Here is a 26,925-nt window from a genome sequence, read left to right as displayed (position 1 = left end):
TAAATAAATCTTCCGACTGAGCTGTTCAGACAGGAAGTAACCACGGCGACTGGCTTGGTTTTGTAAACGTTAAAATTTTTCATACAGATTTAGAGCGAATGTCAGCGGATAACGATCGAAGCGCCTGAGATCAGCAAAGCAAACAGAAAATACAGTAAAAGGCAAAACATTTACAACATAAAAACCTTCAGACTGGAGGCATCGTTCAAATGTCATTCAGTCATGGAGTGCCGACGTAGGAGTGAAGGAACTACGTCATGTGACTTAACATCCCCAATCAAGACAATTGTTATTGTTTATTCATATTAAAAACAAAGGTAGGCTAAGTTTGAGACGGAGCGATGAAAGAAATAAAAAGACTGTACTTCCTTAAATGTAAATTCAAAAGTACCTGTAACTCATAAAGACCCCACCACCCTAACTACACACACCAACCACACCCGTCAACGGCGTTCCACTGTACACAAATATGTGTACATTTTTGCTACAGCTTCTTAATTTCCGTAATTTTATTTCCTTTTATTTGGACGTCTGCTGTGAGCGGCGTCTCACGAGAGAATCTTCCTGTGAAGTCGTCCTCCGCTTTGAAGCCGAACACGTCCGCAAGAAGTCGATTTGTCACATAAAACGTCTGCGGCCCGCCGTTGAACTCCACCTCCAGGTGAGTGTTCCTCGTATTGGACGATTTGATTCCCATTATTTTGATCCTCCCGGTCTGGACGGCTTCACTTTGAACCTGAATAAAGACAGATAATAATGACTGACGTAGTAGTGAGGGCATTTAAGGAGGACAAACAGCTGATTTAAGACCAGAGTAACATCTCAGAGTGTCTGTGTCTTTATCATTTTTTTTTTTTTTTTTATGGTTTATTTGAATAAATAAATAAACAAACGCATCTGGAACATGTGTTTGGTGGAACAGAGACGTCCCTACAGCTACCTTGGAAGTTTCAGGCGATTCCGCTGATTTCAGAGACAGAGAAGAAATATTCAGAGGTTCTTTCTGCTCGGTCTTCTGTTTGGGCTTTTTGGTTCCAACAGGATCCGTCTGAACAAACCACAAGAATAAAACAGTGTTAGAGAGAATTCTTCTTCTCCCAACGCCAAACAGACGAACGCTCGGTTCAGACAAGATCAGGAGGTCTGAATCAAACTGAACCAGGGTCCAGATCTAGTTCTGACAGGCTGCCGTCATAACTGTAAGAAAATTAAAACGTAGGTGATTAAGTAGACAATTATGACCTGACAAAGTTGATTATGACCAGACGTAGGTGGCGATGAAGATGGATGTAGGCGATGAAGTGACGTAGGCGACAGTGAGAGGACGTACATGATTATGAGGACGGATGAAGGTTATGATGAAGAGATGTAGGCGACAGTGAAAGGACGTACATGACTATGAGGACGTACATGATTATGAGGACGGACGAAGGTTATGATGAAGAGATGTAGGCGATGAAGAGACAGCGAGAGGACGTACATGATTATGAGGACTGATGAAGGGTGGTGATGAAGATGGATGTAGCCGAGGATGAGGACGGATGTAGGCGATGATGAAGAGACGTAGGTGACAGTGAGAGGACGTTTTTTCTTCACTATTTAAAGTGGCAAAATATTTAATTCTAACTGAAAAATCTTTTGTTTCTTTCACAATTATTGATGAAGACAATGATGTTTGTTAACGGAAATCCTGCTGTAGGAAATGAGACGCCTAAACAGGTGTTTAGCCTCGTTAGAACAGAGACGATCCGACTGCTACCTTTGTGGTTTTGGTGGATTCTGTCTTCTGTTTGGTCTTCACGTCTCCAACAGGATCCATCTGAACAAAACACAAGATTAAAACACTGTCATTTATTCAATAACTTTAATGACAGAATATGTTTTTAAAGACACTGAATTACTCATATTCATATACAGATAAGCAGATAAAAACTCAGAAAATTGTTTGTATCCCGTTTGTTAGGAATCTATAATAATAATATTTATTTGTTTATCATGAGGCGATGAAGTGACGTAGGCGACAGCGAGAGGAGGTACATGATTATTATGAGGACGGACGTAGGCGATGATGAAGAGATGTATGTGACAGTGAGAGGACGTACATGATTATGAGGACGGACGTAGGCGACAACAGAACCTACATATTTAGGAAGGTACGTATGAGATATTCGTTTATTTTGATTCTTCAATGTGTACAGGTAGTTTTTTTCTTCACTATTTAAAGTGGCAAAATATTTAATTCTAACTGAAAAAATGTTTGTTTCTTTCACAATTATTGATGAAGACAATGATGTTTGTTAACGGAAATCCTGATGTAGGAAATGAGACGCCTAAACAGGTGTTTAGCCTCGTTAGAACAGAGACGATCCGACTGCTACCTTTGTGGTTTTGGTAGTTTTGGTGGATTCTGTCTTCTGTTTGGTCTCCACGTCTCCAACAGGATCCATCTGAACAAAACACAAGATTAAAACACATTTATTTAATAACTTTAATGACAGAATATGTTTTTAAAGACACTGAATTACTCATATTCATATCCAATGAATCGCCACCTTATCGTGGTGGAGGGGTTTGTGTGCCCCAGTGATCCTGAGAGCTGTGCTGTTGGGGGCAATAGCTCCTGGTAGGGTCTCCCAAGGCAAAGTGGTCTCGGGGGAGGGGTCAGACTAAGAGCGATTCACAAAACCCCAATGAATTGGACGATGCAAGGTTGTGGCACCTCGCCCGGACTAGGGAAACCGGGGCACCCTCCTGGAGCCAGACCCGGGAGGGGAGCTCGCCGGCGAGCGTCTGGTGGCCGGCCCGAAAAAGCTACATTTTGCCGCCACCCTGTGGGCCCACCACCCGCAGGGATAGGCATCGGGGTCGGGTGCAATGTGAGCTGGGCGGCAGGCTGGGGCGGGAACCTGGGCGTGCTGACCCCCGGCATCACAGACTAGCTCTAGGGACGTGGAATGTCACCTCTCTGGCGGGGAAGGAACCGGAGCTGGTGCGGGAGGTGGAGCGCTACCAACTAGATATAGTTGGGCTCACCTCCACGCATAGCGCCGGTTCTGGAACCAAACTCCTGGAGAGGGGCTGGACTTTTTCCTTTTCCTGAGTTGCCCAGGGTGAGAGGTGCCGGGCGGGTGTGGGGATACTCACAAGCCCCCGGCTGAGCGCCGCTGTTCTGGAGTTCTCCCCGGAGAACGAGAGGGTCGCCTCCCTGTGACTGGGAATCGCAGGAGGAAAGTCTCTGACTGTCGTTTGTGCCTATGCACCAAACGGCAGTTCGGAGTACGCGGCCTTCTTGGAGTCCTTGGGTGGTGTTCTGGAAAGGGCGCCGACTGGGGACTCCATAGTTCTTCTGGGAGACTTCAACGCTCATGTGGGTAACGATTGAGAAACCCGGATGGGTGTGATTGGGAGGAACGGCCTGCCCGATCTGAACCCGAGTGGTGCTTTGTTGTTGGACTTCTGTGCTAGTCATGGACTGTCCATAACAAACACCATGTTTGAGCATAGGGAGGTTCATAAGTGTACTTGGTACCAGAACACCCTAGGCCAAAGGTCTATGATCGACTTTGTAGTTGTGTCATTTGGGTACAAAATTGTTGGGCTGTCTAGGTTGACACGTCTCTTCACTGTCGCATGGAAGTCGGGTACAGTGCCTGTGGTGTGGCAGACCGGGGTGGTGGTTCGCATTTTCAAAAAGGGGGACCGGAGAGTGTGCTCCAATTATAGGGGTATCACACTGCTCAGCCTCCCCGGGAAAGTTTACTCCAGGGTGCTGGAAAGGAGGCTCCGTCCGATTGTCGAACCTCAGATTCAGGAGGAGCAATGCGGATTCCGTCCTGGACATGGAACAGCGGACCAACTCTTTACCCTTGCAGGTCTGTTGGAGGGTGCATGGGAGTTTGCTCATCCAGTCTACATGTGTTTTGTGGACTTGTGGACAGGAATATGGGGTACCTGGCTCGTTACTACGAGCCATTCGGTCCTTGTATGACCAAAGTGAGAGCTGTGTCCGGATACTCGGCACAAAGTCGAGCTTGTTCCCAGTGCGTGTTGGCCTCCGCCAGGGCTGCCCATTGTCACCAATCCTGTTTGTGATTTTCATGGACAGGATTTCAAGGCGCAGCCGGGGGGAGGAGAGTTTCCGGTTTGGGGACCTCAGAATCACATCCCTGCTTTTTGCAGATGATGTGGTTCTGTTGGCTTCTTCAGAACGTGACCTTCAGCACGCACTGGGGCGGTTCACAGCCGAGTGTGAAGCGGTCGGGATGAGAGTCAGTACCTCCAAGTCTGAGACCATGGTTCTCTGCTGGAAAACGGTGGATTGCACCCTCTGGGTTGGGAGTGAGTCACTGCCCCAAGCGGGGGAGTTCAAGTATCTCGGGATCTTATTCACGAGTGAGGGTAAAATGGAGCGGGAGATGGACAGACGGTTCGGTGCAGCGTCAGCAGTGATGCGGGCGTTGTACCGGACCGTTGTGGTGAAGAAGGAGCTGAGCCGTAAGGCAAAGCTCTCGATTTACCAGTCCATCTACGTTCCAACCCTCACCTATGGTCATGAGCTTTGGGTAGTGACCGAAAGAATGAGATCGCAAATACAAGCGGCCGAAATGAGCTTCCTTCATGGGTGGCTGGGCTCAGCCTTAGAGATAGTTTGAGGAGCTCAGACATCCGGAGGGAGCTCGGAGTAGAGCCGCTGCTCCTTCGCGTGGAAAGGGGCCAGCTGAGGTGGCTCGGGCATTTGATCAGGATGCCTCCTGGGGCAACCTTTAGAGGTTTTCCAGGCACGTCCAACTGGTAAGAGGCCCCGGGGTCGACCCAGAACACGCTGGAGAGATTATATATCTCGTCTGGCCTGGGAACGCCTCGGGGTTCCCCAGGAGGAGCTGGAAAGTGTTGCTGGGGAGAAGGACGTCTGGAGGACCCTCCTTAGCTTGCTGCCCCCGCGACCCAGCCCCGGATAAGCGGAAGGAAATGGATGGATGGATGTTTGTAATAAAAACGCAACATGTTGTTCACCTTTTTCGCTGCATACAAGAGGAATAAAATGTGTAAATAAAAGTATTCCTATTCAACATAACTAATAAGATAAATATGAGCAGCAATGTATCAGAGTGAGTATTTATCATTAACCCTTTGTGTTTCTCACCTTGTCAGGTTGGCAGCTCTTCACTTGACCTTTAAAAGAAAACAAACAAACACGTTTGATGGTTTCAGGTAAAACATAAACATCTCTTTAGTCACATGACCTCACGTCTCTTCCACCAAGCTAAAGGACTAGCATTCTAGTGAGGACATTTAGTCACGTGACTTCACGTCTCATTTAGACTCTTTTTAAGTTTCACTAGAGGGGCATTTACTGACTTATTTTCTATCAGAACTAAAAGCTAAAGTTTCTGCTTTCAGACACTGACCAGGAAACAGGAAGTGAAAGAATGCTGACTCGTCTGGACTTTGTGACTCATTCCTGCAGCTCTCTATATATTTAAAAAGTGTCTCCACCATCAGAAGTGTTTGATTCCCTCGGTGGTTCAGTGTGTCGACCTACCGGCTGCAGCTTTTCGCTCCTTGGTGGATGCAGGTTTGTTCATCGTCCCTGAAAAGTAAAACATACACAAACCGAATATATACAACCAAATATATACAGTATATGTATGTATGTATGTATGTATGTATGTATGTATGTATGTATGTATGTATGTATGTATGTATGTATGTATGTATGTATGTATATATTTATAAGTATATATGTAGATGTCTGTATTTATGTATGTATATATGTATATATTTATAAGTATATATGTATTTGTCTGTATGTATGTATATGTTTGTATGTATGTATGTATATATTTATATGTATGTATGTAGGTGTGGCACCCTGGACATTTGAATGGCTACAATTATTTGCAGGATTGTTAATGTATTAGTGTGTGTTATTAACTTGTCCCCCCACTCCATTATTTTCTTGTTATTATAATTTAAAACGCTTAGTGTTACTTCTAAACTAACCTGCTTTCACTTTAAGTAATCAGAGGGCGAAAATCACTTTCGCCAATAGGGAGCAGTAGCGGCTTTTGTATGGCAGTGACGTAGTTCTTAAGAGAAGCAAGTTAGTGAAGCCGTAAGAAAGGACAGTCAGGATAGCGGCAGTGAAAGATGTTCACTCGAGACTGTCAGTTTGTTTGTATTCACAGAATTAAAAACTCATCTGGCAACTGAATGGAAATTGTCATCATTCAGTGTGTAACATATGTATATATATATATGTTTATGTATATTCATACATATATATATTCATACATGTACTTTTATATATGTTTTATATATGTATATATGTTATATGTATGTATATATATATATGTATATGTATGACTTTATATATGTATATATATATATGTATATATATATATGTATATATGTATATATATGTATTTATATACGTATATGTATATGTATTTATATACGTATATATGTATATATATGTATTTATATACATATTTATATATATGTATTTATATATATATATGTATTTATATACGTATTTATATATGTATATGTATTTATATATGTATATATGTATATATATATGTTTGATCTTTGATCAGGATCTGTCTTTTAACTCTTATATAAAACAGATCTCAAGGACAGCCTTTTTTCATTTACGTAACATTGCGAAAATCAGGCAAATCCTGTCTCAAAGCGATGCAGAAAAACTAGTTCATGCATTTGTTACCTCTAGACTAGATTACTGTAACTCCTTATTATCAGGCTGCTCTAATAGGTCTCTTAGATCTTTACAGTTGATCCAGAATGCTGCAGCACGTGTTCTAACAAAAACTAAGAAAAGAGATCATATTACTCCAGTATTAGCTTCTCTGCACTGGCTCCCTGTTAAATCAAGAATAGAATTTAAAATTCTTTTACTTACCTACAAAGCTCTAACTGGCCAGGCACCGTCTTATCTTTAGGAACTTATAGTTCCATATTACCCAACTAGAGAGCTGCGCTCAATCAATGCAGGGTTACTTGTGGTTCCTAGAGTATATAAAAGTAGGATGGGAGCCAGAGCCTTCAGTTATCAGGCTCCTCTTCTGTGGAACCAGGTTCCAGTTTCAGTCCGGGGGCAGACACACTCACCACTTTCAAGAGCAGGCTTAAGACCTTCCTTTTTGATAGCGCTTATAGTTAGGGCTGGTTCAGGTTGGCCTTGGTCCAGCCCCTAGATATGCTGCTATATGCCTAGACAGCCTGGGGACTACCTAGGATACGCTGAGCTCCTCTCTCCTCTTCTCTCACTCCATCTTTATGTATTAATCTCCTATTTATGCACATTACTGATTTTGCTTCTTCCCCGGAGTTCTTGTGCTTTCTCGCCTCGCAGGTTCCCAGGAATCGGGGTTATATTTGGACTGTCATCGTGCCACCTACTGAGGCCCTGCTGACACCCACTACTACTACCACTATCATTATTAGTCACATTACTATTATTATTGCCTGTACTATTACGCTTATTGACTTGCTTCTACCCTGGAGTCTTTGTGCTTTCTCGCTTCGCAGGCTTCTATAAATCGTGGCTGTACCTGGACCGTGGATGTGCATCCTGCTACGGCCCTGCTGGCACCCACTGCTACTACCATTATTATTATTAATCACATTACTATCCCTATTTCATAATTATAATTCTACTGTAATAATTGCTGCTGTTATTACAAGTAGTCTTATTATATGAATCATTTATGTCATATACATTGAATGTGTTGTATCTCTGTTATGCTGCTCATTCTGTACACATGACATCTATTGCATTCTGTCCATCCTGGGAGAAGGATCCCTCCTCTGTCGTTCTCCCAGAGGGTCTAAGGACAGAGGATGTGAGGGTGTAAGGGTGTAAGGACAGAGGATGTGAGGGTGTAAGGACAGAGGATGTGAGGGTCTAAGGACAGAGGAGGTGAGGGTGTAAGGACAGAGGGTGTAAGGACAGAGGATGTGAGGGTGTAAGGACAGAGGATGTGAGGGTCTAAGGACAGAGGATGTGAGGGTGTAAGGACAGAGGATGTGAGGGTCTAAGGACAGAGGATGTGAGGGTCTAAGGACAGAGGATGTGAGGGTGTAAGGACAGAGGATGTGAGGGTCTAAGGACAGAGGATGTGAGGGTGTAAGGACAGGATGAGGGTCTAAGGACAGAGGATGGAGGGTCTAAGGACAGAGGATGTGAGGGTCTAAGGACAGAGGATAAGGACAGAGGATGTGAGGGTCTAAGGACAGAGGATGTGAGGGTGTAAGGACAGAGGATGACAGAGGATGTGACAGAGGATCTAAGGACAGAGGATGTGAGGGTCTAAGGACAGAGGATGTGAGGGTCTAAGGACAGAGGATGTGAGGGTCTAAGGACAGAGGATGTGAGGGTCTAAGGACAGAGGATGTGAGGGTCTAAGGACAGAGGATGTGAGGGTCTAAGGACAGAGGATGTGAGGGTCTAAGGACAGAGGATGTGAGGGTCTAAGGACAGAGGAAGGGTCTAAGGACAGAGGATGTGAGGGTGTAAGGACAGAGGATGTGAGGGTCTAAGGACAGAGGATGTGAGGGTCTAAGGACAGAGGATGTGAGGGTCTAAGGACAGAGGAGGATGTCTAAGGACAGAGGATGTCTGTACAGATTTAAAGCCCTCTGAGGCAAATTTGTGATTCTGGGCTATACAAAATAAACTGAATTGAATTGAATATGTATTTATATATATATGTATTTATATATGTATGTATGTATGTATATATGTATGTATGTATATGTGTATATATTTGTATATTTGTATATATATGTGTATATATATATATATATGTTTTATATATGTGTGTATATATGTATATATTCATATATATGTATGTATATATGTATATATATCATATATGTATGTATTTATATATGTATATATATATATATATATATATATATATATGTGTGTGTGTTGATCTACCAGTTGCAGGTTTTGTCTTCTTGTCCACTGATCCTGAGTCCGATGTCTTTTTTTTCACCGTCTCTGAAAAAGAGATTTTAAAAAGTTAGAACAACATGAAGACACATGGAGGTTTGCTGCTCTGTGTCTCTAGAAATCAATTCTGTGTTCGTGTTTATGTTTGTTCTGATTGCTTTGTAAACAGAACATATACTTCCTGTTTTTCATCATGAATACCGTGGTGGTCTGAACTCACCCTTTACTTTTTCTTGCCGTTTCTTCAGTTTCTCCACAAACGGGCGCAGCGGCTCCTGGACTCTGGCGTCGTTCCTCGGTAGAACCTTCATTTCTGCATCGATGACGGAGATGGACCCCTCCGTCCCGTAGTACTGGATGATCAGTTCAGGGATTTCCTCTCGATGCTTCTCCGTCCTCTGACCTCGAGGGATTTTGTCCAGCTTGAACAGTAATTTTCTGAGTTCTCGCTCGGTCAGATCCTCCAGGATGGAGGTCAGGGCTGTTTTCCACTTTCTCTCTAAATCCCCCAACGACATCTGTAACACACGGAGGAATAAACAAAACAAAAGGAGACGCCATCACACCGACGGCTTCACCAGATAAATACAGATCACCATTCTAGATATCACAGAGAGCTTCTGTTTCTAATCTCATGTTCTTCTGGTTCTTATCTGCAGATACAAATGTAGTTTTGATAAGTAATACTACTGATTTTATTTCCTCAACACACACCTTTTATGAACAATAAACACCAAAGAGTCTAATGTTAAAATGTCTTTGTTCTTCATCCGTGATGAAACAAAACATTTCCACACGTACAGATAATAAAAGTGTGTTTCCTGCTGATTAGGTTTAGAATCCTCTCTCCTGATTGGCTCAAGTATATGTGCATCTATTCGTGCACATTTAATTAATGTGCAATAATGTATTATACTTTGTGTTAATGGGTGAACTGATGCAATATATATATATTTGTTCAACTATTTAACATCTTCACATTATTTAAGGCAATTGAAAATAAACCAATTTCTGAAGCTTTGTTCGGATCAAAATCATCTTTTTGTGAACAAATACAAGGAATTCATAACAGAACAAGAGAGATTTAAAGGAAGATAGAAACACACAACATACGGCTGGAGACGAGTAGGAACAAACATTTAGAAGAACTCTCCTGTTTAAACATGAAATGTCTATTCCTCAACAAAGCAAGTAAAACAACAGGTTGTGTAGTTTGTTAAGTGTATATAAAGCAGTACAGTAAAGCTCTTCACAGGACAGTTAAAGGTTCGATCTGTTACCTTTCCCTTTGATCCAAACACCAGAGCATTTAGTTTAGTCAATGAATGTCATTAAGGAATCTCACAGGAGATTCATTTATCAGAAGAAGTTTAGCAGCAGAGCCTCTGATTCATACTCACTTTCTCCTTTTCTTTATCCCGTTAACAGTGTTTCTCTGAGCTAACAGTTTGAAGGAAGAGAGCGGGAAGAGACAGTCTGAACCTGTTAGTGGGAGAAACCAACCTCAAGTGAGTTTCAACCACAGTTTACCTTCCTCCTCATCCAGAATAATCTGACAATATATGTGGATTCTTTTCATCAAAAGGTTTTATTTTTACCCAATTTTCACTGTTAATCCTCAACATCCAGTTTCAATTTCACAGTAACCCCCCCACCCACACACACACACACACACACACACACACACACACACACACACACCCTTTAGAGAACAATGGTTTAGTCCACAGGCGAGAACACGACTCACTGTTTCAGTTTCACTTTGTGTGAATAAAGAGTTAATTTACTGCACATTTTCTTTTGGTGAGCGAGCTGATGCAGAGTCAGAAGTTTAGCCTCGGACACATATATATATATGTATGTATGTATGTATGTATGTATGTATGTATGTATGTATGTATGTATGTATGTATGTATGTATGTATGTATGTATGTATGTATGTATGTATGTATGTATGTATGTATGTGTATGTATATGTATGTATGTATGTATGTATGTTCAATTCAATTCAATTCAGTTTATTTTGTATAGCCCAGAATCACAAATTACAAATTTGCCTCAGAGGGCTTTACAATCTGTGCACATGAGACATCCTCTGTCCTTCCCTCACATCGGCACAGGAAAAACTCCCCTAAAAACCCCTTTAACAGGGAGAAAAAAGGAAGAAACCTCTGGGAGAACGACAGAGGAGGGATCCTTCTCCAGGATGGACAGAATGCAATAGATGTCATGTGTACAGAATGAACAGCATAACAGAGATACAACACATTCAATGTATATGACATAAATGATTCATATAATAAGACTACTTATAATAACAGCAGCAATTATTACAGTAGAATTATAGCCATGAAAATAGGGATAGTAATGTGACTAATAATAATAATGGAAGTAGCAGTGGGTGTCAGTCGGTCCAGGTACCACAACGATTCATGGAAACCTGCAGAACGAGAAAGCAAAAGGGCTTCAGGGTGGAAGTAAAGCTAAAATGCTTAATGGTACAGGTAATAGTAATAGTAATGTGACTAGTAATAATAATAATGGTGGTAGCAGTCGGTGTCAGCAGGGCCGTAGCAGGATGCACATCCACGGTCCAGGTACAGCCACGATTTATAGAAGCCTGCGAAGCGAGAAAGCACAAAGACTCCAGGGTACAAGCAAGTCAATAAGCGTAATAGTACAGGCAATAATAATAGTAATGTGACTAATAATGATAGTGGTAGTAGTAGTGGGTGTCAGCAGGGCCTCAGTAGGTGGCACGATGACAGTCCAAATATAACCCCGATTCCTGGGAACCTGCGAGGCGAGAAAGCACAAGAACTCCGGGGAAGAAGCAAAATCAGTAATGTGCATAAATAGGAGATTAATACATAAAGAAGGAGGGAGAGAAGAGGAGAGAGGAGCTCAGCGTATCCTAGGTAGTCCCCCGGCTGTCTAGGCATATAGCAGCATATCTAGGGGCTGGACCAAGGCCAACCTGAACCAGCCTAACTATAACCTGAACCAGCCCTAACTATAAGCGCTATCAAAAAGGAAGGTCTTAAGCCTGCTCTTGAAAGTGGTGAGTGTGTCTGCCCCCCATGCCTTTAAAGACCTAACGCACCATGTGACCACAGTGCCATCCAGTGACCATTGGTGATAAGACATATTTTTCTGAAGTATTAGAATGTTGTGTGCAACAAGTAGAGAAACAGTAAATATTAGCGGTAGTTATGAAATGTTTACACGCTAGTAAGTCACGCAAATTCCATGTTTGTATCCATACAAGTTGATATGGTTTATTAATCTGATAGTGGGGGAAAGTGTGTGATTTATTTGTTTAAGATGTTAGATTAGATAGCAAGAGCACGCCAACATTAAGAGACGAAGAAACTTGGAATCGTTGCGGAGGAGTGTCGTAAATCACGACCGCACCACGCCAGTTGACATTTATCCTGTGTGGATAAAACTGGTGAATCTTTCTTTGTCGTTTTACGGAGCTCCATACACGCTCCCGTTATTTTATTTGAGAATCGTAGTTATTGTCTTGTGCTCTTTCTTCTCAACTACTTTTGAGCATCTTATAGTTAATCATTTTAAGCAAGCCTTATTTTGTTTTAGTGTACGTCTGTTGACCTCGTGAGACATCAACTTTAATTATTATCGATAAGCCGAACGAGACCAGTTTAAGTATATGAACGAGTAGCTTCAGTTATCATATTATTCAGGTCAATATCCGGCCCAAACACCGCGGCACAAAGTAGGAAACTGACATCTTCTAATGTGATCAAGAGTTTATGTCGGATAAAAGCTCTGAATAATTATAATTTAGATTTAGTGTTAGGATTATAAAGGAAATCACATTTTCCCTTCACTATCTAAATCATTTGCCTGTGTTATTTGAAATTAATTCATTCATCATTTGTATTCTTGTTTAATTATGAATCTTGTTATCAATTCATTTATTCGTATTAGAAAGAAATTACCTTTTTATCACCAAGTCGTTGTCTGTTATATTATTTCAAAGTGGGAACAATAGATGAGATATTGAGACTGAATCATTTGTTTCCAAATTATTGAATCTATTTTTATTCTCCTCCGTAAGGAGGTGGTGCCCCAAAGTTTTACAAGTGCAATATTTTATTTTTAAAGTAGTTGAATATACGCTACAAGACTAAAAGCAGAGTTCAGTGTAACATATATATTTGATGTTATTGTAGTATTATTACTGTAATTAGAAGCTAATTCAGGAGTATCATTTCATCAAACTACTCTCTGAAATATCAGCTGGTCAACTGTGAAATGAATTCCATCACTGTGCTGAACATTATCCGTCTCATCAGTCAAATAATCTCTCCTGAAGCTTTTATTAGTGGTGAAAAGAAACTAAGAATATGTACTTCACTACTGAACTACCCTGTATTTATATTATCTCCTCCTTTATACTTCAACTCCAAAATACAATCAACAAATAAATTAGCATGCATTATAGATTTAAAACAGCTTTATTGATCCCCAGTGAAATTTACAAGCTGACAAACAGATAAGTAAAAAAAAATGTAAAAAAGTAAGCCCCACATTTACCAGCTGCAACATTAAAGTGATTAACATATAAATGCACTAATAAGACAACACAAAGCATTTGCATACAAAGTATATAATCAATTACATCACATGTACTTCATCACAACAACAAATATAACATAGAAACACAAGAAAACAAAATCAAAACACAAAACAAAATATTGAAATCACCAAAAGAAATAATTACTGCTGACATTTTTTTCAGCAGTAATTTTGTTTTAAAGCTCATTGCTTTTAGTTTTAATCTCCACAGATCTGTATCACTATTCTTTAGTCATCAAACTGAAGGAATCTTTTGATATTACAGTATTTGACTGTGTATTTGACTTCTGGAGGGATACTGAACTACTTGATTCTGCTAGGATAGACTAAGTATATTGTTTTTGCTTTCTTAAATTGCTCTTAACTGTACCAAGCCTGCTTAAAAGTCTTAGTGTTTGATGCTGATTCTGTTGTTCTGCCATTCCTGTAATCAGGAACTGCTTTGAGAGGTGTGCTTTAGTTTCAATAGGTCAATTGTCCTCTTAACTGCTAGGGGGAGTGGCTTACACATCTCAAGGATATACATCTCGAAGTGGATGGCGACACACCACCTGAAGCTCAACCTGGACAAAACCGAGCTACTGTTCCTCCCGGGGAAGGGCTGCCCGCACCGAGACCTGTCCATCACCATTGATGATGCCGTGGTGACGCCAACTCGGACTGTGAGGAATCTGGGTGTGACCCTGGACGACCAACTGTCGCTCTCAGCAAACATTGCATCGGTCACACGCTCCTGCAGATTCCTCCTCTACAACATCAGGAGGATTCGCCCCTTCCTCCCTGAGGAGACGGCACAGGTGCTCTACAGGCTCTGCTCATCTCCCGCCTGGACTACTGCAACTCACTACTTGCTGGAGCCCCGGCGTCGGCCATCAGACCTCTGGAGCTCGTCCAGAAAGCTGCAGCACGTCTGGTGTTCAATGACCCAAGTTCTCCCACACAACTTCCCTTCTCCGTTCTCTACACTGGCTCCCTGTAGGAGCATCCAGTTACAGACTCTGGTGCCTACAGGGCAGTGAGAGGAACAGCTCCTTCCTATCTCCAGGCCTTGGTCAAGCCCTACACCCCCCCCACCACTCCTCTCTGCTGCCTCGGGGCGATTGGTTGCCCCGTCGCTCAGAGGTCCCTGCAGCCGATCCACCCGGTCACAGCTTCTTTCTGTCCTGGCCCCTCAGTGGTGGAATGAACTCCCCACTGACCTCAGGACAGCAGAGTCGCTGCCCATCTTTAACCTCACCTCTTCAAGAAGTACTACCCTGAGCCTTCCTCGTAGCACTTATTGTATTCGTATTAGTCTGTTGCAATTATTGTTTTCGTAGTAATCTGCCTCTGCACTATACTTTTGCTCTGGTTTCTGCTTTAAGATGCTTGTTTAAGAAAGGAGATGCACTTATGACTTCTGGTGACTAGTAGTTCTCTTGAATACCTATGTTGAATACACTTATTGGATAAAAGCGTCTGCTAAATGACTGTAATGTAATGTAATGTATTTATGCCCTCTCGTATTACCACATTATTAAATGAGCAGGAAACCTGCAGTTATTTTTTACATCTTTTCAGCGGCTGTCATTTTATTGATTTTATTTCCTCGTATTTCTGCGTCTGCTGAGATCGGTATCTTATTAAGGAGACTTTGTTTAAAGTCGCCCGGCAGTTTGACGTCTAACGCCTTCGCCAGAAGAGGAGAAGCCACAACGAACGTGCGCAGCTGATGGTCGATCTCTGCGTCCAGCTGAGTCTCCTTCTTTGTCGCCTTTTTGATTCCCATAATCTCAATTCTCACTTTCTGGACTCCGACACTCTCAACCTGCGTGAAGAAGGATTCACATTAACGGTCAAGGACATAAAAAATATACCTTTAACACCTGACGGCTTTTAAGCTTTGGCCAAAGTGTCCAGATTTAAACTGTATTAAACTACAAACATGGCCGACTTGTGGCTTGGAGATCACCTGGTGAAGTCTGGTGCATCCGGTTGAGTTCAGCGTTACGTCTCCGTGGAAATCGTTGGTCTTCATGTTGATGAGCTGAATGACATCACCGACTGATAACTGACTAATCAGCTTGATGGCTCTTTCGTCCCACATGAAGATCCAGATGGAACCAGTTTTATCTTTTAGCTGGAATCTTTGCCTCTTTACCTTCTTTCGATTGTCTTTCACCTTCGTTTTTCCGTCAAGATCAATCTGAACAAACAAAGATTAAAACAACATTTGGGGAAAAAAACCTGTTTACAAACAGAAGATCTTTGGATTTTCTCTTCAGTCTGACTTTCAGATTGGGTTTCATGTCTAATCATCATTTTGTTATCTTCATTTTCCACGTGTGTTTTTTAGATGCAACATGTGAACGGCCACATTAGGCAGCATTTTTTTTTCGTGAATGTCACAGGAACACGGTTCTTAAATGTACAATACATTCATCAGTGGGCCAAAGCCTCACTCACCATTGGTTTACCTCATTCGGCGATAGATAATGACTTACCGGACATTTATTTAAATAAAGAAATCTTTGAGACGGCCACTCAAACTTATTTTTATGAAGTCAATTTTGGTTGCAGATTGTAGTGGCCGTAGAACAATGACGTTTGGATTGGTTCCCTATAAGCCTCGTTTTGACTTTTATATAATTCTACCACTGGCTACGATCTGGAAAACGTAGGCTCCATTTACGACCTAAAGGACGTCAACCCAAACAGGAAGTCTAAGAAACGAGAAACCTTGTTGACAAAAACTGTTTCATCAAGTCAAATATTGGTGAATTAAATGTAGTGAACTCCGAGCTGCTTTTTCATTATCCATTTAAAAAAAAAATACAAAACAAATTGAGCTTTTCACTATTCCAACTCTTTGATAACATGTAGACAGAGAACCTCCAGTTTAAACTCACCTCTGTTACGGTTCCTTCCACACTCACGTCTGTCTTGTCTGCAGATTGTTTGGCTTCTTCTATGGAGCAAACTGGACTCTCTGGGTAGATTAGCCTCCTAGCTTCCACCTCAAGCTCCTCTGGGACGACAACGCTTTTTGTCTCAGTCACAATGCTCAAATTGGTTACCACAACGGCATCATCTTTGAATAGGTTTCTGCGGAATATGTAGGAGCTCCCCTCTTTGATTGCTTTGTAGTGATCGTTTCCATATACTTTCACTTTTAAGCTGGCTGTCTCATCAGCAACTCCAAGAAAAAAGAAACTATTTTTGCGTTTGTCTTTGGTTTCATATGGATGCAGCCTGGACTTCTGAACAACTTTCCCAAAAAAGCTCTCCGTCTCAAGGATTCGCTGGATTTAACTTCACAGATGGATTTCTTCTGCATTCAAAGAAGAAATAAAAAACTCAGTGAAAGAAACATGATTACAAACATAAGTGTCAAAAGTTGAGATCCGTGAAAGAAAATTCAAAGAAAAAGCACTTACCCATGTAGGGTTTCCCTCCTGGAAAACATCAATGTTTAACATACTTATATATTCAAAACATCTTACTATGGGGACATTACAGGTGTGATGCATTGGAAGTATTTTGATATTGTATCCAGAAAGTGTATTTCTTACTTCCTTCTTGTTGTTGGGTTGGCTGCTTTTCAGTTGATCTTTTAGAGGAGAAACAAACAGTCAGAGTTTAGTTACTGATCTTAATTCATTAATCAGCAGACTTTAGGCTAAAACAAAGACGTCCTGTTTGTATGATGACCTGGTTCAGGTCTATAGTTAGGCCTGGTTCAGGTTTATAGTTAGGACTGGTTCAGGTCTATAGTTAGGACTGGTTCAGGTCTATAGTTAGGACTGGTTCAGGTTTATAGTTAGGACTGGTTCAGGTCTATAGTTAGGACTGGTTCAGGTTTATAGTTAGGACTGGTTCAGGTTTATAGTTAGGACTGGTTCAGGTTTATAGTTAGGACTGGTTCAGGTTTATAGTTAGGACTGGTTCAGGTTTATAGTTAGGGCTGGTTCAGGTTTATAGTTAGGGCTGGTTCAGGTTTATAGTTAGGACTGGTTCAGGTCTATAGTTAGTTCAGGTTTATAGTTAGGACTGGTTCAGGTTTATAGTTAGGCCTGGTTCAGGTTTATAGTTAGGACTGGTTCAGGTCTATAGTTAGGACTGGTTCAGGTTTATAGTTAGGACTGGTTCAGGACTTATAGTTAGGACTGGTTCAGGTCTATAGTTAGGACTGGTTCAGGTTTATAGTTAGGACTGGTTCAGGTTTATAGTTAGGACTGGTTCAGGTCTATAGTTAGGACTGGTTCAGGTTTATAGTTAGGACTGGTTCAGGTCTATAGTTAGGACTGGTTCAGGTTTATAGTTAGGACTGGTTCAGGTTTATAGTTAGGACTGGTTCAGGTCTATAGTTAGGCCTGGTTCAGGTTTATAGTTAGGACTGGTTCAGGTCTATAGTTAGGCCTGGTTCAGGTTTATAGTTAGGACTGGTTCAGGTCTATAGTTAGGACTGGTTCAGGTCTATAGTTAGGACTGGTTCAGGTCTATAGTTAGGACTGGTTCAGGTCTATAGTTAGGACTGGTTCAGGTCTATAGTTAGGACTGGTTCAGGTTTATAGTTAGGACTGGTTCAGGTCTATAGTTAGGACTGGTTCAGGTCTATAGTTAGGACTGGTTCAGGTCTATAGTTAGGCCTGGTCGGGTTTGCCTTGGTTCAGCCCCTAGATATGCTGCTATATGCCAAACAGCCTGGAAACTTTCTAGGATACACTGAGCGGGTTTGCCTCTCAGCCCCTAGATATGCTGCTATATGCCAAACAGCCTGGAAACTCTAGGATACACTCTCCCTCTCCTCTCTCCCTCTCTCTCTCTCTCTCTCTCTCTCCTCTCTCCTCTCTCCTCTCTCTCTCTCTCTCCTCTCTCTCTCTCCTCTCTCCTCTCTCCTCTCTCCTCTCCTCTCCTCTCTCCTCTCTCCTCTCCTCTCTCCTCTCTCCTCTTCTTTCTCTTCTTTCTCTCCTTTATGGATTCTTGTCCCATCGATGCACATTCCTGACTTTGCTTCTTCCTCGGAGTCTCTGTGCTTTCTAGCCTCGCAGGTTTTCATGAATCCTGCTATTAATATGACTGCTTTTCTTATTATTTTTATTTTATTATATCCACTGCAGCTGGTTAGTTGCGATCCACTATGAACTCTGAAAATAACAGTTTTCATTAATATTAATAATAAAAAGAACACATTACTCTGGATGTTAAACTGCTTTGGGGTCACATCTGTTAACACGTCCTCCTCCTCCTCCTCCTCCTCCTCCTCCTCCTCACATTTCCTCTTCTTCCCTGAAATACAAATAAACACAAACACAGATTGTTCAGTTCTACGTCACCCTCCGCAAACCGATTTGTTCTTCGATCAGTTTTTGGTCGTCGTGTGGTTTCTCAGATGGAGTCGATCTCTTGGCGTTTTTCAGAAACGGTCTATTCCAAGTCTGAAAGTCTGTTCTGTTGGATTTTCCCGTGCAAAAGTTTTGGTAAGATTTGTCTTTTATAATAATCACCACACAGAGCTCTCAAATCTTCTGAATAACTCACCCTGTTTGTCTTTTTCCTGTTCATTCCTCAGTTTCTCCACATGGGGGCACAGCAGGCTCTGGATTGTGGGGTCGTTCCTCGGTATCTTCGACATTATATCATTGATGGCAGAGATGGAGCCTGGTATTCCGTAGTGCTCGATGATTTTTCCAGGCATCTTTACTTTGTTCCTGCTATTTTTCTTACATTTAGGGATTTTATCCAAAAACTCCAGCATCTTTTTGTACTGATCCCCCTCCAGTTCCTCCAGGATGGCGGTCAGGTCTGATCTCCACGCTTCATCTGAACGAGACATCTCTAAGGAGAGAATCAGAATCAGAATCAAATGTAGTTTTATATACATGCAAAGTACTGCAAGAGAATAAAAACAATTACAGTATAAATGTTAAAGAAGATACTATAAAAAAATACCTCAACGATATAACTCTTTTGCAATGAGAGCTTTAAGTTTGGTGCAGAATGAGTCACTATTGGTCGGGTGGTTGTGAGGGCCGATCTCTCAGTTCACCGTTTGAACATTGGACTTGGTGTTTGTTTTGTAGTTGATGAGATTAAGGATCCCTCGGTTGATTCATTTATCAGAAGGAGTTACAGATGAAGTCTTTATGATCTGTCCCGTGTATCTTTTGCTTCGTCTGCACCGAGCGTCCACATGCGGAGTTTTAAAAAAGTTTTTGAAAATGGCGCGTTTCCTGGTAGTGTGGAGGGAAGCGATGACGGCTTCCTGGTTAATTCAACATGGAGATCAGATTACAGGCGTTGCTTTGGGAGTCCTGAACACTGGACCTTTCAAAATAAAAGTGAAAGTATTTTAAGGAAGCCCTGAGAGGCAAGAAAAACTAAATGTGTTGGTTTGTTTTCTAAATATTTCTCTCTGTTTATGTCTTAAAGGTACATCCTCTCCAGGCGTGTGGAGAACTACGGTGGCCCTCAGGTGACATAAACACGTGAATGTTTCTGTCCATAGTCGGTGTTTGGTTTGTCTGTTCTGGGCTTCTGTAGGAAACGTTCTACACTCATGAAAACATGCTAAATCCTTCACACTGAATCTTTAAGAACATCTTCTGAAAGTACTGAAGATGTGAAATTAAACTAATGAAGCATCTAAAAAGTTTACATCATCACTGCAGGAAATTCTCATAAAAAATTCTTCCTGATTCAACATCTACATTTTTATTAACATGTAATTATTCACCTAAATGTAAATCAGACCAATCCTCATGCAAATAAAGAACCATTTCTAAATTCCAATAATTAAGACAATTTATATTAGAATATAATAAAACTATATATACTTAATACACAAATCCTTTTTACAGCCTAAATGTAAACTACAGCTCCTTCACAGACATCTGGGTTTATTCTTCTTCACAGAGAACATTCTGTTGGTGGAAAAACTGACTTCCTGCTCTGAACATCACGAGACCTAAAATAATCACATGATTCATCTAAAAACACTTCTGTGACTGGAGTTCCTCAATTTTATCACTTTAATAAAACTTCTTAACGTGGTGGAAAAAAAAATCTAAAACAACTGAATATACTTTTAATATTTGTGTAGTCATCTGATCAGATTATAATTTAGTGCTGATCAATAACTTCATGATCCCCAACAAACACCTGAAAAACTGTCTGTGTCTGTGTAGTTGTATAGTATGTGTATTTATTGTCTGTGTAGTTGTATAGTATGTGTATTTATGTTATTGTCTGTGTAGTTGTATAGTATGTGTATTTATTGTCTGTGTAGTTGTATAGTATGTGTATTTATTGTCTGTGTAGTTGTATAGTATGTGTATTTATTGTCTGTGTAGTTGTATAGTATATTGTCTGTGTAGTTGTATTGTCTGTGTAGTTGTATAGTTGTATGTGTATTTATTGTCTGTGTAGTTGTATAGTATGTGTATTTATTGTCTGTGTAGTTGTATAGTATGTGTATTTATTGTCTGTGTAGTTGTATAGTATGTGTATTTATTGTCTGTGTAGTTGTATAGTATGTGTATTTATTGTCTGTGTCTGTGTAGTTGTATAGTATGTGTATTTATTGTCTGTGTAGTTGTATAGTATGTGTATTTATTGTCTGTGTAGTTGTATAGTATGTGTATTTATTGTCTGTGTAGTTGTATAGTATGTGTATTTATTGTCTGTGTAGTTGTATAGTATGTGTATTTATTGTCTGTGTAGTTGTATAGTATGTGTATTTATTGTCTGTGTAGTTGTATAGTATGTGTATTTATTGTCTGTGTAGTTGTATAGTATGTGTATTTATTGTCTGTGTAGTTGTATAGTATGTGTATTTATTGTCTGTGTAGTTGAGCTGCTGCAACACTTGAATTTCCCCCATGGGGATCAATAAAGGAATATAATAATAATAAGAATAATGTCTGTTTTTAAAAGACATTCTGGCACCAAACTACACGGAAACATTCCTGATAATAATAATAATAACAATAATAGTAGTGATAATAATATAAATAGTAATAATAGTAATAATACACTAGTGATAATAATAATCATAATTATCATAATAATAGTAATAACATAATAATAATAATAATAGTAATAAAAAGAATATAATAATAGTAGTAATAATAATAATAAAAGATAATAATAATAGTAGTAATAATAAACATAATTATAATAATAATAGTAACAATAATACTAGTGAAAAATCTTTTTTTCACACACACTTTATTGCAAAGGATTTTCCACCATTATTTGTAACATTAAACACGTTTCACTTTGATCCACAGCAGCATCAACGTCAAACGGACCGAACACATTGACATTTATTCTTCATGTTTCTGATCATTTCGCTTCAACAGGAACTAAATAAATAAAGATTAGTGACAGGAAATACAAAACGATGAAACAGACTCAGTTTATTTAGTCTTTAAACCAGCAGGAAAAAACAAACGTTCACTGAAGATGAACTCATTTATAATCGTTTCCTCGTTAATTAAAAATCTAATTATGTCATAAAATGAATGTAACATCAGGAGTCCTGAAGCCAAAGTGAACCAACGTCTCCATGAATGACCTGTTCAGAGGAATGTAACGTTTCATACGACAACAAACGATTACAACAAACAATCACAACAAACAACATCCAAGGTTGTAACTTTAAAATAAATTATTCTGACCTCACTTCTTTAATCTGAACCAATCAGATCTAAGAGACTGCTGATTGGTCGGATGTAAAGGAAGTGGTGTGACGCTGAAACGCGGACAGACGGTGGCGGGCGGTGGTCCTCGGGGGGTCAGAGGTCGTCTATGTGACCATGTACTCCTGCCGCTTGTTGAGTCGGACCTGGCAGAGCGAGACGGCGCCGACCGCCACGTAGATGCCGGCGGCGATGAAGCAGTTGATGCCGACCTGGTTGTACAAACCGTAGATGTTCTGAGGAGGGTTTTTACTGCAGGAGAGGAGAAGAGGTTTTATTTAGAAATTTAGGCTGATATTCATATTTACCACAATCATCATCAAATTTACCAAAAAGATTCATTAAAATAGTTTTTTTAACCCTCTGAACATCAAGAAGTTTTCTCCTGTTTATTTCAAAATAAAAGTCCTGCTCCTCTCTGGAAACAGAACAGTCATGACTAGAAGTAGAGAGAACTCAAACATGTCTTTAGTGCAGAAGTTGAATTTCTTTGATCGTTATTTTACAAAAGTTAGAAAACAATGTAATCTATATATACACACCATGTTTCTAAGTGTCCACAAGTGTTACCAATGTTAGATAAAGAGTCTATGTGCTGTTTGTATTAAACTATTTACAGCCTCTCCTCTCTGCTCTGTGTTCAGCAGAAGTTCAGTCAAAGTTTCTCAGATTTGTTGTCACATGACTGTTGGTCTCAGATGAATCAATCATGACTTCATAGTTTCACTGAGGAGCTCAGAATTTAATGTTTTTTACAGAATCTGGTTAAAACAAACAGTTTATTTATGAAGAGACTTTAAACGAGATGTATAATAAAATGTTTTGGATGAAATATCACAATTTTAAGCTTCGTTTCAGCTGTTTCGTTACACATGATGTGTTCAAGGACCGTCGTAAAGATAATAATCTGACAATGACCTTTTTACAGCTTCTGGCTGTGATAAACGGTGTAGTTTTGAGAGATTGTTTAGAGAAAACATGCTTTTCCATCCAGCCGGTGGGTTTTGAGGTTCAGAGGGTTAAACAATTGATCAATAAAATCTATAAAATGTCAGAAAATAGATTAAAATGCTCGTTCTAACGTTTAATTATCACCCAGAACTACAAAGATATTCATAAGCTTTAATAAAATGAACAACACGATTATTTGATCATAAGATTAATTTAGAAAACCAAGAAGAGGAGTAAGTGGAGACATGAAGCTGATCTGAGGAATCAGTCCTGCTCTGTTTTAACGTGTTCTGTTCATTCAGGTGTTTGTTATAGAACTCAAAGGCCCAGAGTTCATAGCGACTCACTCGTTACGGATGTCCTCCTCGGTGAACGGGACGTCCTCGATCAGAACGGCCGACTTGGCGCTGAAGAAGATCCCCAGCATCGCCTGGAAGAGAAGCAACAGATGGTCAGACGGGAGGGCCCCAACATACATGAGGCCAGAGGGGCCCAACATGAGGCCAGAGGGGCCCAACATACATGACAGAGGGGCCCAACATGAGGCCAGAGGGGCCCAACATACATGAGGACAGAGGGCCCCAACATACAGTACATGAGGACAGAGGGCCCCAACATACATGAGGCCAGAGGGGCCCAACATGATGAGGACAGAGGGGCCCAACATGAGGCCAGAGGGGCCCAACATACATGAGGACAGAGGGCCCCAACATACATGACAGAGGGGCCCAACATGAGGCCAGAGGGCCCCAACATACAGTACATGAGGACAGAGGGCCCCAACATACAGTACATGAGGACAGAGGGCCCCAACATACAGCACATGAGTACAGAGGGCCCCAACATACATGAGGACAGAGGGCCCCAACATGAGGCCAGAGGGGCCCAACATGAGGCCGGGGCCTCGGCGGGGCCAGCCATACATGTAATCTCAAACTCACAAATGTTTAGAAGAGTTTATATTGTATTTTGTATGAAAAAACAAACCATAAAATCAAATGATTCACATTCTCTCTCACGAGAACAGTGAAGTGATGAGTCAGTCAAAGTGTTTCTATCACTGTAAACTGATTTTCTTTGATCGGACAAAACAAGACATTTAAAGACGAGATTATTATGAAAATAGATTAATTAAATAGATTCATGAAGGAGTAAAGGTTAATGTAATTTTTCATTTTACAACACAGGGATGTCGAAATAAATCTAAGTTACAGCCCCTTCATGCTCGACACAAACATTTATATTAGAATATAATAAAACTATATATACTTAATACACAAATCCTTTTTACAGCCTAAATGTAAACTACAGCTCCTTCACAGACATCTGGGTTTATTCTTCTTCACAGAGAACATTCTGTTGGTGGAAAAACTGACTTCCTGCTCTGAACATCACGAGACCTAAAATAATCACATGATTCATCTAAAAACACTTCTGTGACTGGAGTTCCTCAATTTTATCACTTTAATAAAACTTCTTAACGTGGTGAAAAAAAAATCTAAAACAACTGAATATACTTTTAATATTTGTGTAGTCATCTGATCAGATTATAATTTAGTGCTGATCAATAACTTCATGATCCCCAACAAACACCTGAATAATGTCTGTTTTTAAAAGACATTCTGGCACCAAACTACACGGAAACATTCCTGATAATAATAATAATAATAGTAATAACAATAATAGTAGTGATAATAATATAAATAGTAATAATAGTAATAATAATACTAGTGATAATAATAATCATAATAACAATGATCATAATTATCATAATAATAATAATAGTAATAACATAATAATAATAGTAAAAAAGAAATAATAATAGTAGTAATAATAATAATAATAAAAGATAATAATAATAGTAGTGATAATATAATTATAATTATAATAATAATAGTAACAATAATAATACTAGTGATAATCATAATAATATTAATAATAATAATAGTATAATAATAATAGTAATAATAATAGTATATAATAATAATAATAATAGTATAATAATAATAGTAATAATAATAGTATAGTAATAATAATAATAAAAATAATAATAATATAATAAAAATAGTAATAATAATAATAATAAATAATAATAATATAATAAAAAATATAATAATAATAGTAATAGTAATAATAATATAATAGTAATAATAATAATAGTATAGTAATAATAATATAATAGTAATAAAAATAGTAATAATAATAATAGTAATAATAATAATAATAGTAATAATAATAATAATAGTAATAATAATAATAATATATTAATAATAATAATATAATAATAATAATATAATAATAATAATAATAATAATAATAATAATAATAATAGTAATAATAATAATAATAATAATAATAATAATAATAGTAATAATAATAATAATAATAGTAATAATAATAATAATAGTAATAATAGTAATAATAATAATAGTATAGTAATAATAATAATAGTAATAATAATAATATAGTAAATAATAATAATAATAATAATATAATAATAATAATATAATAATAATAATAATAATAATAGTATAGTAATAATAATATAATAGTAATAATAATAGTATAGTAATAATAATATAATAGTAATAATAATAATATAATAATAATAATAGTAATAATAATAATAATAATAATAATAATAATAATAATAATAATAATAATAGTAATAATAATAATATAATAATAATAGTAATAATAATAATAATAATAAATAATAATATATAATAATAATAATATAATAATAATAATAATAATAATAATAATAATAATAATAATATAATAATAATAATAATAATAATAATAGTAATAATAATAATAATAATAGTAATAATAATAATAGTATAGTAATCCTCCTCTAGTGAACACGTGACTCCAGGACTCCATTTAAAGCTGTGACGTCATTCTAGTGAAACATTCTGCTGATGTTTAAAATCATTTAATTAATGTAATTAATGTAATAACGTTATTAATGTTATTAATGTTATTAATGTTATTAATGTTCACAGCAACACAGAAACAAACAAACAGGTGAAGCAGCAGCAGCGGCCCCGGCTACTGCCTGGATCACGTGACTCCAGGCAGTAGCCGGGCCCGGCCCCGGACACTGGTCGAGATATCTCACCAGCATGATCACCCCCCAGATGCTGATCACGATCCCGCACGCAGCCATCTTCGGCCCGCAGAACAGAAGCGACGGCATGTCTGTCTGATCACTGTGATCGATCACAGCTCCGTGTTTATCTCTCGTCTCTGCAGCAACCGAACCAGCCGTGTTCCCTCTCCGTCAGCTGATCCTCGGGTCCGCTCGGAAAGACTCGGCAAGACTCGGCAAGCGAAGCGCAGCGACCAATGAAAAACGCCCTGCTCCACACGGCCCCGCCCCTTCCTCTCATTCTGACCAATGAAACACGCCCTGCTCCACACGGCCCCGCCCCTTCCTCTCAAAATACGTTAAACAGCAGAAACGTCACCGTCTACTGTAGTCGGGCCCGGCTAAGTAGTAATAATAATAAAAATAGTAATAATAATCATAATAATAATAGTAATAATAATAATAGTAGTAATAATAATAAAAATAGTAATAATAATAGTAGTAATAATGATAGCAATAATAATAATAGTAGTAATAATAATAGAAATAGTAATAATAATAGTAATAATAATAAAAATAGTAATAATAATAGTAGTAATAATGATAGCAATAA

The 26,925-nt window shown here is 39.1% G+C and overlaps 2 protein-coding genes across 2 annotated transcripts; both read right to left on the bottom strand.

The window, feature by feature from the left end:
- Window positions 1-336: 336 nt before the first annotated feature.
- Window positions 337-10,547, bottom strand: LOC129113308 (uncharacterized). Its single transcript, XM_054625528.1, has 9 exons — window positions 10,381-10,547; window positions 9,201-9,498; window positions 8,966-9,028; window positions 5,543-5,590; window positions 5,144-5,172; window positions 2,379-2,447; window positions 1,760-1,819; window positions 941-1,048; window positions 337-736 (listed from the first exon to the last, which is right to left on the bottom strand). Exons 2-9 carry the CDS (start codon window positions 9,496-9,498, stop codon window positions 485-487), a joined length of 927 nt encoding a protein of 308 aa, XP_054481503.1. The 5' UTR covers window positions 10,381-10,547; the 3' UTR covers window positions 337-484.
- An 11,230-nt stretch (window positions 10,548-21,777) lies between these two features.
- rnasekb (ribonuclease, RNase K b) lies at window positions 21,778-26,522 on the bottom strand. Its single transcript, XM_054625526.1, has 3 exons — window positions 26,343-26,522; window positions 23,566-23,648; window positions 21,778-22,519 (listed from the first exon to the last, which is right to left on the bottom strand). The coding sequence occupies exons 1-3, from the start codon at window positions 26,418-26,420 to the stop codon at window positions 22,375-22,377; spliced, it is 306 nt and encodes a 101-aa protein (XP_054481501.1). The 5' UTR covers window positions 26,421-26,522; the 3' UTR covers window positions 21,778-22,374.
- Between the last annotated feature and the right edge of the window lie 403 nt (window positions 26,523-26,925).

This window comes from Anoplopoma fimbria, chromosome 24 (genome assembly GCF_027596085.1).
Source record: "Anoplopoma fimbria isolate UVic2021 breed Golden Eagle Sablefish chromosome 24, Afim_UVic_2022, whole genome shotgun sequence".
Taxonomy (NCBI): domain Eukaryota; kingdom Metazoa; phylum Chordata; class Actinopteri; order Perciformes; family Anoplopomatidae; genus Anoplopoma; species Anoplopoma fimbria.
Note: the sequence above shows the minus strand (reverse complement) of the source record. Positions and strands in the feature narration are given on the sequence as shown.

Excerpts from the sequence above, each read along its gene's own strand:
- LOC129113308 (XM_054625528.1), bottom strand. The coding sequence starts at position 9,498 with ATGTCGTTGGGGGATTTAGAGAGAAAGTGGAAAACAGCCCTGACCTCC. Across the intron at positions 9,029-9,200 it reads ACGGCAAGAAAAAGTAAAGG|AGACGGTGAAAAAAAAGACA; the intron begins GTGAGTTCAGAC and ends TCTCTTTTTCAG. Across the intron at positions 1,820-2,378 it reads AAACTACCAAAACCACAAAG|ATGGATCCTGTTGGAGACGT; the intron begins GTAGCAGTCGGA and ends TGTTTTGTTCAG.
- rnasekb (XM_054625526.1), bottom strand. The coding sequence starts at position 26,420 with ATGCCGTCGCTTCTGTTCTGCGGGCCGAAGATGGCTGCGTGCGGGATC. Across the intron at positions 23,649-26,342 it reads TCTGGGGGGTGATCATGCTG|GCGATGCTGGGGATCTTCTT; the intron begins GTGAGATATCTC and ends CTTCTCTTCCAG. Across the intron at positions 22,520-23,565 it reads GAGGAGGACATCCGTAACGA|TAAAAACCCTCCTCAGAACA; the intron begins GTGAGTCGCTAT and ends CCTCTCCTGCAG.